This window comes from Cavia porcellus, unplaced genomic scaffold, assembly GCF_034190915.1.
Source record: "Cavia porcellus strain 051 isolate PalLab524CR breed Dunkin Hartley unplaced genomic scaffold, mCavPor4.1 scaffold_6, whole genome shotgun sequence".
Classification (NCBI taxonomy): Eukaryota; Metazoa; Chordata; class Mammalia; order Rodentia; family Caviidae; genus Cavia; species Cavia porcellus.
Window position 1 is genome coordinate 29,367,971 of NW_026947489.1, and position 18,189 is coordinate 29,386,159.

The 18,189-nt window shown below is 38.2% G+C and overlaps 1 protein-coding gene across 2 annotated transcripts in view; it reads left to right on the forward strand.

The window, feature by feature from the left end:
• The window catches only part of Ino80 (INO80 complex ATPase subunit), a 126,065-nt gene that overhangs the window by 92,444 nt on the left and 15,432 nt on the right, over positions 1 to 18,189 (forward strand). For both annotated transcript variants that reach the window (XM_003475702.4, XM_013158823.2), the window contains 2 exons: positions 9,928 to 10,022; positions 16,702 to 16,774. In XM_003475702.4, coding sequence (XP_003475750.1) covers positions 9,928 to 10,022; positions 16,702 to 16,774 — 168 coding nt within the window. The remainder of the gene's footprint in view (positions 1 to 9,927; positions 10,023 to 16,701; positions 16,775 to 18,189) is intronic.

Sequence of the window (18,189 nt, forward strand, 5' to 3'; positions counted from 1 at the left end):
TTTTAGCGATTTTAGTCCGAAAAGGAGCAAAAGCACCTTCTGGCAAATGGAGACTATGCAAAGACATCCATCTCCTTCTCTATATCCAGCAAACCAGAGCATTTTTTACTTATATTTTTCTTTTCTAAGGAAATAATTCTCCAATTTTAAATTGAATCACAGCCTGGGACTCTTCTTGAAAGTGTCTCTTGGAGTATGGAAAACACATTAAGAAGCCAGTATGGGGGTACCACTTATAATCCCAGCATGTGGGAGGCTGAGGCAGGAGGATTGCCAAAACTTTGAGGCCAGCATGGGCTACAAAGTGAGTTCAGGGTCAGCCCAAACTGCATAGTGAAACTGTCTCAAAAAGGACCGAAAAAAAAAAGGAAAGACTTTTAATGAAAAAGCCCATAGAACAACCAGTCAGGCCTGAGGTAATGTCATGGTTTGCAACTACATATTGCAGTCACCTGAGAAATTTTTAAAAATATTAATATCTAGGGCTGGAGATTTAGCTCAGCGGCATAAGCACCTGCCTTGCAAGCAGGCAGTCGTGAGTTCGATCCCCAGTACCAATAAAAAGTTAAAAAAAAAAAATCTGATCTTATCCTCAGAGATTCTTGTTTAATAAATTTGGAGTGAGACCTGGGCATCAGGTATTTAAAGTCTCTTGAGATTCTGATTAACATTGAAGGTTCACAACCATTGGTGTTGGTGGTAAAAGACATAGCTATATCAAGCCAACTTTTATTCTTTAGTTACTTACATATTTAGGTTGTCTGTATTTGTCTAAGTAGCAACTTAATGATTTGGTGGAGGGGAAGTCATGAGCATACCATAGAAACAGCAGACAAAATGAAAACAGATAATCACAGACCATTAGAGTAATAAAAGCCAGTTCAAAAGGCTAAGGCACCTGGTTGTCCGGAGTATATAAATGTTCTCATGTTTTCCGTTGGGTTTTATAGATGTAAGACTATATTCTGGCTTTGGTACTAACAGTAAGTAGAAACTGGACCATGATCTTCCATATCTGGGAATTAGGGAGGAGGGACCATAGCAGTGCAAAAAGGATGAAGGTAGCAATAGGGAAGGTTTTGAGGCTCTCTGGCAGCTAAAGATTGGTTGCCAAGTTTTGCAGGGAGTTTCTAAATTTGGTGTCAAGCTTCTAATAATTAGGCAACTTCTTTTAGCAAGAGGTGTAATATTTTAGACTAAGTTTTAAGCCTTAAGTTTCATACAGTAGTTCGATTCAGTTTTTTTTTATGTCAACCTCGTTTGATTTATTCCCTGTGTAACATATGTGGAATAGACAGGGGAAATGAGGATGAGGGTGGAAAGAAGAGCAATATATATATATAATATATATTATATATATAAATATAAGAGCAATATATATATATGCATATATATGCATATAATATAGTGCTTTTTCTAGATGGAAGCACCAGCACGTTAATTAACTTTCCAAAATGTACTGTATTTGTATGTGCAAACCACCTAAAAAGCTTTCTTTCTCTTCTGTGCTAACTCCGCATGATGGCATACTTTCTACAGTCAGATGATTCAGTCTGTATGTTACCAAAGATCTAATAAGAGTACCTATTCATCTTTTCAAATGAAAAATTTTAATTGTATTTGGGGTATAATTTATGATCAGCTTATTTTTTCATACAGTATTTTATCAACAGAAACTTTCTGGTTTATATAATGAGTAGGGGTTTGTTTGTTGGTTTGTTGGTTTTACGAAGCAGAATCACACAAGGTAGTTCAGGCGAGCCTTGAATTCATCATGTGTGTACCTTGGGGTGACCTTAAACTCATGCTATACTCCTGAGTGCTGGAATTACAGGTGTGTGCCACCATGCCTGGCTATCTATTTCTAGTTGATGGACGAATGCTAATAAGCTATAAGTCATCATAAGAGAGGTGATTAAACTGTTGTGTTTATTGTAAATCTTGACTATGTTTTTTTAAAAAGGTCCTAACAATAGCAATCTAAAACAAGACCTGCCTGCATCTCTATATATTCTACTCAAACTAGATGATGCCACCAACCAAAGCAATTTGAGCATCTTTGCTGCAGGTCTTTTTTTTAAAAGATGAAATGCCTTTCCCTTGCCCTCCAGAATAAAGGAAAATACAGATGAAGTAGTGACCTTAAGCTGCTAAGAATTACAGACAAAACCACAGTGCTATGAATTTAGTAAGAAAGAAGTAGTCTTTTCCTTTTTAAGGATGTATCAATTTGATTCATAGTAAAAGGCCCTTCCAAAGGAATATGAGTGAGCACCTCAAGATCTGCTACCTCTTGACAGGTGGGAAGCTAAGCGTTGTAGGTGGTTCACATTTGATACAGCTCCACATTTTAGTCTTTCACTTTCTACACACACTTCTGGGTGTTCATTAAATACTACTAAGTAATAAAGTTTGTTCAGGATTAATTGTGAATCCACCAGGTTACTTCTTATCTTTCTGAAGGCAGTTGGGGATGGGCATAGTGGCTAGAATTTGCAAACCAGGCAACTTGAGGGCTTTCTCTAAATGTAGATGCATCTCTATGGGGAATTCTAAATTAGGCAAAAGTGGATTCAATGCTTGAGTTTCACAACTGCTGACTTTCCTTTGCTATATGTATATCTAGGATCCCAAAACCAGGAAATGTTGCAACTATTTGTATGCTTCTAAAACTAAAATGAAACTAGTTTCCTTAAAACTATATTAATGTTTCATCAACATTATATTGCCTTATGAGAGTTCATTATTTTTTATTTTTATTAATGTCAGTTACTAAAATGAAGCACATTCTGTATTCAAAGAGGGTTGTCTTCAAATAAAATCTGTTTTATGGGCGTGGAATTACACTGCCCACATTTACTGTTGTGTTGACTCATTTATGAAAAGTAAAGGTATCAAGATTTTAGGATAATGTATAATTAATCCTATAGTTCTTTTTTTAGGTCTATATTATTTTATCTTTCAAAGTGTTATTTTCAGTCACTTTCACAGTGGCTGCTTTTAGTATAAACATTCATGAAGGCAGAATGGCATGATGGCACACACCTGTAATCCTAGCACTCAGGAGGCTGAGGCAGAAGGACCACCATGAGCACAGAGGCTAGGCTGGGCTGCATAGTGAGTTCAAAGCCAGCCTGAAATACATAGTGAGACATTGTCCCAAAAAGCCACAAACAAAAAATTTACTCAAGTCGTGTTTCAGCATTAAAATGTGACCTAATGCATGTATGCCAAGGAACATGGTATAGATAGGGCCCTGTATATGGATGCTCTCCTTTGAGTACACTTGACTTTTTTTTTAACAGAAATACTTTGATCCTTGCCTTGCTTCTTCACTCTCAAAAGCTGTTTGTTATCTGTTTCAGGATTCTCCTTTTTCCATTAACAGCATCTGCCCTCTTCAGAGAGGGAAGGAAACGCTTCCAGTAGAGTAGGAGTTAGAAATTCACCTAGAGTTACTAAAGCTCTGTTGTGTAATTATGGGATGTGATAGCATTTCTCTTTTATCCAGCCTTTTTTTCTTCTTTTTCCTCCTCTTCCTACTCCCTCGCCATCTCCTGCTCCTATTCCTCGTCTTGCTTTTCCTCCTCTTTCTCCTTCTCTGGGTCATAACCCTGACCATTTGGCTTTGTATTTATGGAACTTAGCAGAACCAGAAGACAGTAAAGATTCACATGATTTTATAAGGTCAGGATTCCATTTCATGAAAAATACCAGTTTTGAGCACTTAGTATTTACTCAGTATTTTCTCAGTGATTGATAGCTTCTTTTTTCTCTTGGGTAAAAATCTGACTTTAATTAAAATTGCTTGTATAAATGTTGGATCATCTTCCAAGTAGAACTCTGTATTCAAAAATGTTTCAGCCTTGCACATAACATCCAAGTGGTATTGCTGGATAAGGGATTTTAAAAAGAGAGTACCTAATTTCCAGAACCAACAAATTTTAGTGTAGTTTAGTTAGGCAAAAGTCAAGGATATATCTTTAAATGTCACATTGCAAGTTTAATCTGTATTTATTGGGTCACCTAAAATGTCTTGGCTGTTGCAGTTATTATGGAAACAGACATAGAATTGGGCTGGTAGTGTCCAACTAGATGTCAAATTCTTCCTCCTATCACTAGTTTTATCATAGTTGGGGCCCTTCTGCATATTCTAGTAGTTGCAGGGAGCTTTTACCTCATTACAGATGACTTGTATTACAGATGACTTGCATCAGGTATCCTCTTTTGATATTTATTCCTGTTGCATCAAGCAACTGAGTCTGTAGTTTAAGAAAAACATGGTGCTCGGTATTTTTTATGCACTACAGAAGTACTTAGGAAGAAGTCAGTCTTGGTGGTGCATGCCTGTAATCCCAGCAGAGGCAGAAGGATTGCCATGAGTTTGAGGCCAGCCTGGACTACATAGTGAGTTCAAGGCCAGCCTAGACTGCATAGTGGGACCTTGTCTCAAAACAAACAAACAAAAAACACCACATATGTGGGAAATCAGCCAACTGGTTCTGTATGTTATATGATTGTTAAATATTGAAATCCAGACAAACCTTCAAGTGAACCAATAGTTGAAAATAGTGCAATATATAATTAAATCCAGATAATCCATAGTTAATGGTGACATCTGAGACACTGTGCTATGTAATTTGCAAAGTCAGCCATCCAAGTGCAATACTCAATTTGGGAAGGATTCATCAAGAACAAACATTCTGTCATCTGTGAGCAGACTTCTCTTAGAACTTTGAGTCACCTTTGGGAACTATAATTTTGAACATATGGGGAAGCTGAGTATTCTAAAACTGTCCCATGAAATAAAAAACAAATTTGCGTGACAAATTTGTGAAAAGTTTCATGAGATCTAAGAGTGAAAGAGAGAGATTTGTAGCTTATACCACACTATGTAGGTAAGCTATTTAGTTGTTTGTTTTCATAACACCCATGAGCATGATTTTATATGAAACTAATGCAAATATTATTTAAAATTGGCCTTTGGCTTCAAGGAATGCATCTACAGAAATATAATATATTACATATACAGAAATATATATTGATATATCAATATATAAATCATATAGCAATATATAAATTATATATAAATATATATTGATATATATCGATATATATAAAAAATATATCAAATGAGCCCTGGTCAGAGTGCCAAAATAAATCATTAACAAATCTAAGGATAGCAAGATTGAATACATTTATTTCTAAGTTAGTCTTGAGGAAGGCTTCATATAGGCAGTGATATCTGAACCAAAGTGGGATTTTAACCATCAAGGAGGAAGGGAATTCAAGATTTAGGAAGCGTGGTATAAAAAGGTAGAGAAATGCAAAGGTGTGTAACATTTGAGAGAAGTAGTGGCATAAAATGCAAGTAATTATGACAAATAGGTTGAAGGATTCTGTGATAGGCCTGTGAGTCCCTTGTGATGGGGTCTGACTCCATGCTACATAGGGAAATGTGTCACATTTCACTCTTGGTATAGCGTGCTTGGGCTGCAAGGAAATTGTAATGCATATAGAAACGGGAAGCCAAGCAAGCACCTCCCCTCGCTGGAAAGCAGAGGCAGTGTGGCAGACTACAGCCCTTCCAGGGGGAAAACCGGCAGTGTCTCCTGAGATCCACGCCATGTTGGAACTTGGGACTCTGGGAAGCCAAGCAGGCACCTCCCCTCCCTGGTAAGCGGAGGCAGTGTGGCCCACTGCAGCCCTTCCAGGGGGAGAACTAGCAGTGTCTCCTGAGATCCATACCATGTTGGAACTTGGGGACTCTGGGAAGCCAAGCAGGCACCTCCCCTCCCTGGTAAGCGGAGGCAGTGTGGCCCACTGCAGCCCTTCCAGGGGGAGAACTAGCAGTTTCTCCTGAGATCCATACCATGTTGGAAGTAAGGACGCCATGAAACCAATGACCATCCTGCCTTCCTGCTAAGCAGTAGTGAACCTACTGCTACATGGCCTAGAGTCAAATATCCCACTTCCCCTATCATACTCCCCCCCCGCCCATTAGCAAATGGGAACCAGAAATCTGAGCATCTCCTGGGAGGTTGACCATAGCAAATTAAGAGGGACTTCCTTCTACCATTTCTTTGAAGGCAAATATTTTTATTACTGTTTTGCTCTTTTCTGATTAATGGTACTGCTCTATTCAATATTCTGTTTTGGTAAGTTCTATAGTGTTCTATCTTTCATCTCATTTTGATATATGTGATTGAAAACAACTAGTATAAAGATAACAAAATATACTGTGATACCTATTACTGTTATCCTGGTAACCTGCTGTGAAGTTCTGTACCAATTTCACTGTATGATCTTAGTTGGCCTTATTCTGACTTGTTCTGTTGTATACTTTCAAAATAAAATAAAAAAAGAAAAAGAAACAAGCCTGACTTGTTCCTGGTAATGTGGCAGGGAGGTGTAAAGCAGTATATCCGAAGAGATAAAGATACCCAGGATCTGGAGGCTTGTGAATCATCCTTAGTCCTCCACTCAAATTGTTTTAGGTTTTTTTGTTTTTTTGTTTTTTGTTTTTTGTACCAGGGATCAAACTCAGGATCTTGCGCTTGCCAAGCAAGCACTTATGCTGCTGAGCTAAACCCTTGGCCCCTCAAATTATTTTAGCAAAGTAGAAATGAGTTAAAATGAACATCAAAGAGGACTGAAAAAATAGAAGTTTCAGAGCAGAAGATTAATGATGGAGAGATGTAAACATTTACCTTTACTTTTCCAAAGTATCTAATTATCCTTTCTTTTGGTAATAGATGAGTGGCTTTACTGACCAGAATATAGTAATTTTAGGATTAATGGGGCTCCTTCCACCTCTGTTTTTGTCTTTGTAATGGTGAACAGCTCTTCCAACTGGGAAGCAGAAGAGGGGTTAAGCCAAGGGTTCTGGAGTCAATCTGCTTGAGTTCTAATTCTAGACCTGCTACCTACCCCATTTCACTTTATAGAGGCCTTATGTAACTTGTGTAAAATGAGACTGACAATAATAGCACCTACCTTAAAAGCCATCCTGAGGATTAGCTATTTGTAACAGGCTTTGAATAATCAAGGTTGGTTTGATTCTGGTCTGGTATCTGGTATTGATATTCCTGGTGCTGTGGTGACATAGAGGTAATAACTATGTGAACAATCAGATTGAATCAGCCATGGTGCATGTCTATAATCTCAGCACTTGGGAGGCTCAGACAAGAAGATCACTTCGACTTTGAGGCCAAGAAAGAAAGTAAGTAAGTTAGTTGATTCATCATTACCTTCTTGAGGTTAGAAGTTGTGGTTTAAAAGACAAAAGAAGAGTTGAGGGTATGGTTCAGGGGTAGAATACCTGCCTAGCATGTGCAAGGCCCTAGGTTAAATCCCTCACGCTGGGAAAAAAAAAAAAAAAAAAAAATCTGAATATCTATGCTGAAAACCTACTTTTTGTTAAGATCCAAACTTGAGGACTGGGGATACAGCTCAGTTATACAGTGCTTGCCTAGCATGCACAAGGCCTTGAATTCATCCCCAGTACCAAAAACAAAAAACAAAAAACAAAAAAAAACAAAAAAATCTGACTGGGAATAATGGCCCATGTCTATAATCCCAGCCCTTGGGAGGTAGTGGCAGGAAGAATGCTAAAAGTTTAAGGGCAACCTAAACTACAAGTTTAAGGCTGGCTTAAGCTACATAGCAAGACCCTGTCTCAAAAAGAAAAAGCCCATGATAACTCTTTGTTATACTGTCTTGGTGTAGTCTAGTTATTTTGTTGTTCTAGATTGGAATAGTGATTGATTTGATTAGCTCCCAAGGTATAGAGAGGTTCTTAACATCACTGTAATGTTAACCATTTTCACCTTCTTTCCTCAATTCATTCTCATCCAAAACACCTTCTACTGTCATTTATCCAGTCCAGTTATAGTGCTGTACTACTAATTTGTGACCTTGAAGCTCACTTAGAGTATTTTCTGCCTCTTTTGATTATCAGTGCCATTAAGGAACTACCCTGCAACAGAAAAGAATAGTTAAGGAGAGAAAAAGTACGAAACACAATGAAAAGTGGTTCCTCACTGTGCTTGTCTGCTTTATTGACCAGTTTTGCCTCATAGGTGCCCTAGCCCACAACTTCTGCACATTCTTTGCACTCATTTGTTCTAACAATAGGCTGATACACACTACACCAGCCATTCCAGACTGCAGAAACTTTGTATGCAAAATACCCACGTAGATACAGAGTTACATATGAGTCAAGCTGGAGGCCAGAGGATCACCAGTTTGAATCCAGCCTGGGCAACTTACTGAGACCTTATTGTAAAATAAAAAAATAAAAAGAGATAGGGATGTAGCTCACTGTTTACTGGGTTCAATTACTAGTATTACAGAAAGAGCATGAGAATATCTGAGTACAGAAAACTAACAAAACATTTCCCAAATGTAGAAATGATTAGTCTTTTTCAATAAAGTTATTTTAGAACCATAGTAGAGTAGTATCCTCACCCTTATCTGTGGAAGATACATTCTAAGATCCCCAGTAGATGCTTGAAACCTGTGAATAGTATCAAACCCATAATAGTTTTTTCTTATATATGCGTACATATAATAGTTCACTTTATAAATTAGGAACAGTAAGAAGTTAATAGTAACTAATAAGATAGGACAGTTACTACAATAAAATAAAATTATTTAAAACTTAAGAATTTTCCTTGTGAAATTTTTCATTTACTATTTTTGGATAGCAGTTTAGTGCAAGTTACTGAAACTAAGTAGTTAATACCACGGACAAAGGCTACCATGCTGTTTTGTGGTATTTCTACACTTGATCTTAGCCAAAAGGCCAAGAAGTGATGTAGTATTTCTTATAAATAGGCAGCTGTGTTGAGCTTTTGACATTACCTTCCCTACAATGGGCTCTTTGTAGTGAAATGAGAGGTCATAAAAGAGAAAATCAGTCTGAATGTCGTCTGTGAAAGGAATTGCAGCTTCTAAGAATGGGAAAATTCACTCCTTGGTGTCTCGAAGTTTTTTCTTCATTCCTAAAAACTATAATTCTGGGCTGGGGATATAGCCAAGTGGCACAGCAATTGCCTGGCAAGCTCAAGATCCCAAGTTTGATTACTGGTACCAAAAAAAGTTTATAATTCCTTTTACAGATCCAGGTGTGGTGGCGCACACCTGGTAATCCCAGCTCTTGGGAGGCTGAGGCAGAAGGATTGGTGCAAGTTTGAGACCAGCCTGGGCTACTAAGTGAGCTCAAGGCCAGCCTGAACTGCATAGCAAGACCCTATCTCAAAAATAATAATAATAATAATTCCTCTTATAGATGATATCCACAATATGCTGTGCCCGGGAAGATTACTTCATTTTCTGTTTCACCCTGGTACTAAGGCAAATTCAAGGACTTTGATTACCAGGCACTTGGAGTGTGACAGAGAGTGGGATGCACTTTAGGATCAAGGTTAATCACTTGAAAGAAAACTGGATAATTCATAGTTGTAAAAAACATATGGTTGGGGGCTGGAGGTTTAGCTCAGCGGCATAAGCACCTGCCTTGGAAGCAGGCAGTCGTGAGTTCGATCCCCGGTACCGATAAAAAGGAAAAAGACAAAAAAACAAACAAACAAAAAAACCATATGGTTGGTAACTGAAAAGCCATTTAGGTTTGGGAATTTCATTTTGATTTTTATTTTGTTTTGTCGGCCCCTTCCCCTTCATAAAGCCTGCAAGTATAAGACTAGGTTCCAAGTGGAAACTGAGGATCTGGCTGTTTTCAATTTCCAACACTGATAGTAAACCCATTTACAAATTAAGTTTTTGGGCTTTTTGTTACTACTTTCTTCTGTTATGGATATAATGACTTGTACTCAGTATGGATGAGATAGAAGGTAGGTAGGTAGTTGGAAGAGTTGAAATATAGGAATTCTTATGAGACTTATGTTCTTTTATCTTGGTTGGCAGGAATATATGGTTTACAGGAAGCATACCTACATGAGGCTTGATGGCTCATCCAAGATCTCAGAGAGGCGAGACATGGTTGCTGACTTTCAAAACAGGTAACGTTTAGTGGAAATTATAAATATTCTTATTTTTATTTTCCTCTAGTACTTGAAATGATGAGTTTAAAAGAAATGCCAGTAGTTAGTTAAGCAATCACAATATAGTGCCTAATGTTTTAAGAGGTTGTATCTGCTTAGACGGTTTAGCTCTGTGTATCTGAGAGAAAGAGACTATACCTAATCATTTTATGTGTATGGTTTTTTATTTGTTTTTTGTATTCGAGGAGATTGAACCCAGGGTATTTGCACTGATCTATATCTGCAGCCCTTTTTAATTTTTGAGACAGAGTATTGCTAAATTTTCCAGATGGTCTTGAACTTGGTTGATCTTTCTGCCTCAGCCTCCCATATATCACCACCCCTGGTCATTTTTGTGTTTTAAGTATGCTTTGTTACTACATTGTTTCTGTTTTGGTGGGCAACAAAAGAATGTCTGACTGTGTATAAAGATCCTTCTTAGTGTATTATCAGTATATAGAAAACAGGTCACAGGGCTATATTCCCAAATATTAATAGTGGGCATCTCTGGGTTTTGACTCAGAGCTGATTCTTAGTTTGTCTTGGCATTTCATTTTGTATAAATTAAGGAAAAATTCCTTTCTTTTTCTTGCTTTCACATTGTGGCAATACTGTACAGTATGACAAATTGTACTGGGTTGTACTCTGTTTAACCAGTGGCTCTGTCACAGTACCTCTTCCACCTGCTAATGAGCCTATGAAATTTCAAATAGTGCCTGCTGAGTGCTGATGGCTTACAGGCCATAATTATCCTGAGTGGCTCTTCTTGTTGTAGTAAGCAGAGTCTTGTTACTGCTCTCTCCAAGGAGCAAGCCAAGCTCTCCTGGTGACAAGTCTAGTGAATTCCACCCTTAATTTTCTTAGACCTGGAGAATTAAAGAATAAAATAGAGAAGTCTGGTAGTCAGAATGATTTTGACTTTCTAGCCTTTAATTACGTGGCCTGTTAATTCATTTTTAACTATAATTCTTAGGAAGCAAATGAAGCACGTGTAGCCACTTATGTTTGTGTTACTATTTTTTATTCCTTTCATTTCAGTTTTAAAACATAGTTTAACTGAGACATAAAATACGTTAGCATATAACACATCCTTAGTTGAACATTAGACACCTTCTGGTTGAGAAACTTTGCTGTTATGCTGTTTTTTTACCGTGAAGCACAGTTAATGAGACACATCTTGATGTTTTGATTTAGTGTATACTCAGGCCAGTAACTCCTAAGTTAAAACTATACCCCAGAATTCCAGGTAACGATTCATTCAGCAATGGAAAGGAATTTCTACTTTGACCTACTTCAGTTTGTTACCTTGAAGCAACTGTGAAGATAGTCTGCTTTCATTTCTCATCTACAGAAACCATTAGCAGATTCTAAAATCAGTTATTTGAACCGTGTAAGCGCAGCAGTGTCTCTTAGCCCTATTAGGGTAAGAAGAGGAAAAAGGTTTACCAAGTGATCATGTTCTCTTGATTCTGAAATCACTGAAGTACTTTATGTCATGCTTGTGCCTACTCTAACCACAGAGCTCTGACAAGAGTCTAATGTTGTGTATGCTGGATACAGTATATTTCCCTGGAGTGCCTGTACATATTTTCTCCAGTCAGGCCAGTACATTTATGATGCGTATACACTGATATGAGGTAGCTTGCACTGTGTGTTAAAAGTCTAAATTAATGGATATTTCACCTAGTACTATTTTATTTTCTGGAGAAAATACTGCCTTTGATAATTGTACTACATCTACTTAGTAAAAATCGTATTTGCATAACTTTTTCTAAGGAACCTTATTTGAGCCTCCAGACCCTACAACAGAGTATGACTTAGGGAGCAGTTCATGTAGTAACATTATGTGGATAGCCATCATTCTCATCTTCTACAGTTACAAAGCTGGATTCTTAAAGTTAAGATTATGGCTAAGGAATTGTCTGTTTCTGATATATGTGTCTAAAATATGCCTATCTTGCCCAGAAGGGTATCAAGCTGACCCCTTCAAATGGGAAAATGTTCTCAATTTGTATATTTGAGTACCTGAAGTAGCCCAATGTAGAGAAAAAGACAGGTGTCTGGAGGAACAAAAAGACATGACTTGCTAAATATTTTTATAAATTGTTAATAAAAAAAACATCAAAAGAAAAAAAAAATGTAGTTTCAGCTGGAAAGCCCTGTGACTCTAAGGTCAGCCAGAGTAAACAAGAAATCCTATAAAAAGCCATTTACGTTCCCTTCACACAAGATTTATTTATGAGGGATCCTTCCAGGAAAAAGTCTGACTGAGACTAAAGACTGTTCAGCCAGGATGTCCTGACCAGGCAACATTTAGAACATGTGACTGACTAGTGCATGGTCCTAGAAGCCATTCACAGGGTCTTTGCTCTGCGGTGCCTTGACCTTTGCTTTCCTCTTCCTACCCCATGACCTTTACCAGGTGGATTCCTACTCAGCCCACTTTCCACTAGGGTGTTCTTTTTAGCAAACATGACGAAAAGTGACGGTAGCATTGATTTTTCTCTCTCGCTAAGAGTGATGCAGAGCTCTAGTGTCTTCAGTTCTTTTTCAGTCATTCAACAAATCTTTACTGCAATGTGTTCATGCCTAGCACTATTTGTGTATTTTGGTGCAGAGAGGCTTCAGTAGATCCTTAGAGAGAATGTCTTTATTGCATGGTTTCGTAAGACCCCTTTACCTCCCTAAATAAAGTCTGATCTCTTAGGCCTGTTCCCAGACACCCTGTGAGATTATTTTTTAGCCCCTAGAGGGCACCCAAACCACCCTGTTGCCAACCAGGATTTTGTTTCTTCTCTTTAATCAGATATGAAAACATTAACTTGCGGTATCAATACTAGCTATGTTGAGTAAGAGGGAACTTCTCAGCAGTTTAATTAGATGTTATTTAGAAACAGTCTATCAGTGTAATCCAGGATGGAAATAATTTCCAGTTAAATTTCCAATTCTAATAAAAAACCCAAGATTTCTGTAATCCTCAATTTCTGATTTTTTCTATTAAAGTGTGCTTTCACTAGTGTTTTTTTCTGAATATAGTCCCAGTTTGTAAGTGATTACCACATCTGGGGACTGAGCTCTTAGGCTATCTAGATTATGGGAATAGCCTACCTTCAGCTGCCACCCATTCTTTTGTTCTACTTCACACCTGCCTTGCATCTGTACTCCTTGTGCCCATTTCCCTTGCCTATCCGTAGACTGCTGAAACAGTAGAATTTTTCAGAATTATTAAGAAATTCTTTGTGAGTTGAGCATGGTAGTGTACACTTGTAATTCCAGCACTTGAGCTGAGCAGAAAGATTGCTGCGAGGTCACTGGGAGGGTGAGACCAGTCTGGGCTACCTAGAGAGACCCTGTCTCAAAACAAACAATTCCTGTGAATGAGCTGTGACATGCTCTATCAGCTTTCACACAGTTATCAAGAGAAGACTGGTCTTCTGTCTCAGTACCTACCAGAAAAGATGGTGTTGTATCGGATAATACCAATTCAGCTGCTGAACTGGAGACAGAGACAGAGAGAGGAGAGAGGAGAGAAGATTAAACCAGGGAGCACTGACCTACATCCTCAGCCACCCTTTGTAGAATCCTGTTTTGCTAGGTGTGGTGGTTCATGCCTGTACTCCCAGCATTTGGGAGGTGGTGTCAAGAGGAGTTTGAGGCACCATGGGCTACAAAGTGAATTCAAGCTCAGCCCGAACTGCATAGTGAAACCCTGTCTCAAAAAGAAAGAAAAAAAAAAAGCAAATAAACAGAAATTCTGTTTGAGATAGGGCCTTGTTAAATTGCTCAAGCTGACGTCAAACTTACTATGCTCCAGACTCAGTCTCCTGAGTAGCTGGGACTATCAGCACACAACACTGTGCCTTGGCTGAATTGGTTATTTAGACATTACTAGGCTCCTAAAAAGCTCCGTTTTTATTTGAAGCCTTATTGTGGTGTTAGACATCCTCCTGTGGGCTTCTGCAATTTCATACTTCTATTTTACATATTCCATAGCTATAAGAAAACATGTTTGTGAACTGGCAGTTGCACTTTTTGATTTAATCATAAAAGATGACATCTTATAAATGAAGTAAAATTGTGAAATACTACATTCATGGTAGCTAGACATGGTGGCACATTCCTGTAATCCCTGTACTCAAGAAGCTGAGGCCAAGCCTAAGCTACATAGTGAGTTCAAGACCAGGCTGAACTACATAATGAGACCCTGTGTCAAAAGATAATTAATTGATTAATGATAAGGCAAATGGTGATACATGCTTTTAATTCCAGCTACTCAGGAGACTGAGACAGGATGACTTTAGATTTGAACCCAACCTCATCAATTTAGCAATTTAGTAAGACCTTATCTCAAAATAAAAGAGCAAAAAGAATTAAGAATGTAGCTAGGCACAAAGGCTCTGAATTGAATCCCTAGAACTACTGAATGAATGGATGAGTGAATGAGGGGGGAGAGAAAAAAGAAAACTTAATTCAAGGATAGACTAGTAGAACCTTTCTAGGTATACGAAATATTTGAACTTGTGATTTACAAGGGGTCTCCTGATGTACTCTATAATCCATGTCCATCTGAGAAAGCTATGTTTGGGGCTGGGATTTAGCTTAGCAGCATAAGCACCTGCCTTGCAAGTGCACAGCAGTAAGTTCGAACCCCAGTATCAAAAAGAAAAAAGCTATGTTTAATTGAGTGCCCTTAATGGGCAGATTTATACCCGAACTTACCCAGGGTAGGGATTATGATTAAGTAGGATGCTTAATTCAGAATAGTTTCCTCAGTGACATTCAATTTTGATGATGCTGTGTCACTAGTTGGTCATTTTAACTATGTTCAGAGTATCTTTATAGTCCGGGAAACATTCTGGCACTCAAGTGACTTTACTAGGGAAGAATTGCCTAAAGGGATAGAATAGCCTGATGCTCCCCATACTCCCCAATCCACTAAAATTTTACATCATAATTTACCCAAGTGCAAAATCCAAAACTTTACAAAATGGTGCTTAGCCCTTTTGAGTTGGGATACACTAGAATATTTTCTACTGTGCTCTATTTTTGCTTTAATTTTGTTAATGTAGTCCATATCTACAAAACTGATTTCATAACCTGCAATTTGATTAACATTGATTTGCTGTCTGTTAGAACTAGGCCACAGCTGAGCTGCTGTTTGTTTGTAAGTCTTATAGTCAAAAGTTTGTTTCTTATGATCTAGTATGGGCTTTATTTCTAGAAAATACTGTGTTCAGTAAGTGTTTGTTACCAAGATACATGACAATAACAACTACTGGTTTATTTGTAAATCTAAATTTCTTTAAAAAGATTTAATAAGGGTGTGGCTCAGTGGCAAAGTGCTTCCCTAGCTGGCATGAGGCTTTGAGTTCTATCCCCAGCACCATATACTCATAGAAAGGGCCCAGGATACAAGAGGAAGAAGAAAATTTCTAATTGTTTTTATATAGGAGTTGTATAATACTGGCATTCATCCAAAAGTACTTTAATTTTAACCTATCTTCGTAGATTAATCTTTAATTTAATACCTAGAAGTTATAGCTTAGGTCTTTGTTCCTGGCCTCAGATAATTTTTCTGGGACTTAGCTTTCTTCATTTTTGTTTTCTTTTCTTTTTTCTTTTTCTTCTTCTTCTTCTTCTTTTTCTTTCTTTCTTTTTTTTTCTGTTTGTTTTTTGAGACAGGGTCTCACTGTAGTTCAGAGTGGCCTCGAACTCTGTAGCCCTGGTTGGCCTCAAACTGAAAGCAGTCTTCCTATCTCAGCCTCCCAAGTACTGAGATTTATAGGTGTGCACTGCCATGCCTGGCCTTCATTTTATTTTATTTATTTTTTCGTACTGGGGATTGAACTCAGGACCTCACACTTGCCAGGCAGGCCCTTATGCTGCCGAACTAAGTCCCTGGCTCCCAGCATTCATTTTTAAATGAGTGCTTTGGAATAATAATCATTAGTTATCAAACTACATTATTGGAATTCATTATTCTCAAGGGAAGCACCAGGAAACTCAGATATATTTGGCTTCTCTATGAACTAAAAATTATGACAGTCTTGTGGGAAGACTGTCAGTGATGAACTAAAAACTTAAAATAGGACTGTTAGGGCTAGGGAGTTAGCTCAGCAGCGTAAGTGCCTGCCTGGCAAGTGTGAGGTTGTGAGTTTGATCCCCAGTACCAAAAAAATAGACTGTTAAAAGTCAGGCAGGATGGTGCACAACTCTAATCTAGGTACCTAAGAGACTGAAAAAAAGTATCATTTTGTGTCAATCTAGGGTATATAGTGTGTTCAAGGTTAGGCTGAAATACATAGCAAGACCTTACCTCAAAATCCTAAATGAATAAATAAATGGCTATCAGTGTGCAGAGAGGTCTCTGTTCCATGGTGACATTTTTCTCTTATATTTATTACATGTTTATGGTTGTGTTGCCTATCAGTCACATACTAATGGGCAGCAAAATTTCTGTGCAGATTGGAAGATGATTTCCACCTTCTGGTTTTAGCAGCAGAGCTCCTGTATAGGTTTTTAAGGGAGCATCAGTAGACCTAGGCAACCTCAAAACACTTTCTAATCCTGGATTCAGTGTTCTGTAAAGATTCCCTCAGGCTGCATTCCATTTCTCCTATTCAGTTTTCCCCTTAACATTTCCCTCCCTTTTCTACAGAAATGACATCTTTGTGTTCCTGTTAAGCACACGAGCTGGAGGACTAGGTATCAATCTCACAGCTGCGGATACAGTAAGTAACGAGCCAATGCTCTTGATGCATAGCACTTACCTCTTACAGGTTTCTACTATAAATATGTCATTCATAGAGCATTTAACTTTCCCTTTGAACTTTCCTGTTTATTCTGTTGTCTTGTTTTTGTGGTACTAGAGAATGAATTCAGGACCTTCCTGCTGAGCTACATCCCCACCCCTTTTTAAATTTTTTATTTATAGACATGAACTCACTAAGTTATTAATTGGCCATGCAAGGCTCAATCTTGCAGTCATCCTGCCTCAGCCTCCCAGAATACTGGGTTTATAGGCATGTGCCTCTATGCCCAGCTAAAATTTTGAGACAGGTATCACTAAATTGCCCAGGTGATCTTATACCTTTTCTTACCAAGCAACTGGGATTATAGGCTTGTGCCATAGCAGCCAACTCTTTTTCTTTATTAATTACTATGTTTTTGAACTGCCTGCCTTCAAGAAAAACAGATTCTTGTAATATCACTATCACTGTAGGATTCAGATTTTCCTTCCTTGCTGTTTAAACCTCTTTAGCCTGTTAACCAGATGGGTCAGAGCTTCAGGGCTTGAGGAACCCTAGAGGCACAGCTGGGTAGATACACATCATCAAACACTACCATCTTGTGGGAAGACTGTCAGTGATGAGAAGTATTTTGGCTTCTCTCATGCTATGGCTCATGCTGTATCAGACAATGCATATTTAACTCTTGTCCTTGTTTTTCTTTGTTCTTTGCTCTTTTGTTAAGCATTTCCATATGATTCCAATGTAATCATACTCTCAGTGTTGTGAGAACAGAGTTCATTGCTTCCTTCTGAAGCTGATCTTTGGGCTCTAGTCTTGGGCCCCCATCCCATACCTGCTAATCCATATCCATTCTTTGCTGCACTCTTATTCTACTAGTTTATACCCGTCTTTAATGACTCTTTGACTTAAAACTTTTCGGAAATTGACCGTCACACATAGGATACAGTTCTCTTATAGGCATATAGGGCTCTTTTTGTTGGGTTGGATTGGGTTGGGTTTGGTTAGGTTGAGTTGGATTGGGTTGAGTTGGGTTTGATTGGTTTGGTTTGGTTTGGTTTGGTTTGGTTTGGTTTGATTTGGTTCAGACAAGATCTCACTATGTAGTCCAGACTAACCTTAAACATATTATCCACCTGCCTCAGCCTCCCAAGTGCTAGGATTACAGGCATGGATCATCACTCCCAGCTGCGTACAGACTCTTCATTGTGGGCTTTCTGTCTCTACCTTTCCAGCCTAATTGACAAGGCCACTTTCCCTTCCAAAGCATATGTTCCAGAACATAAATGAACTCCGTGCCAGTTGCACTGTTGCAGTCAGTTTTCTCTTAGCCTCCGTCATGTTCCTTTAAGTCACCTCTTCTACATGGTAACTTTCTGTTTGGTTTTCAAACCTCA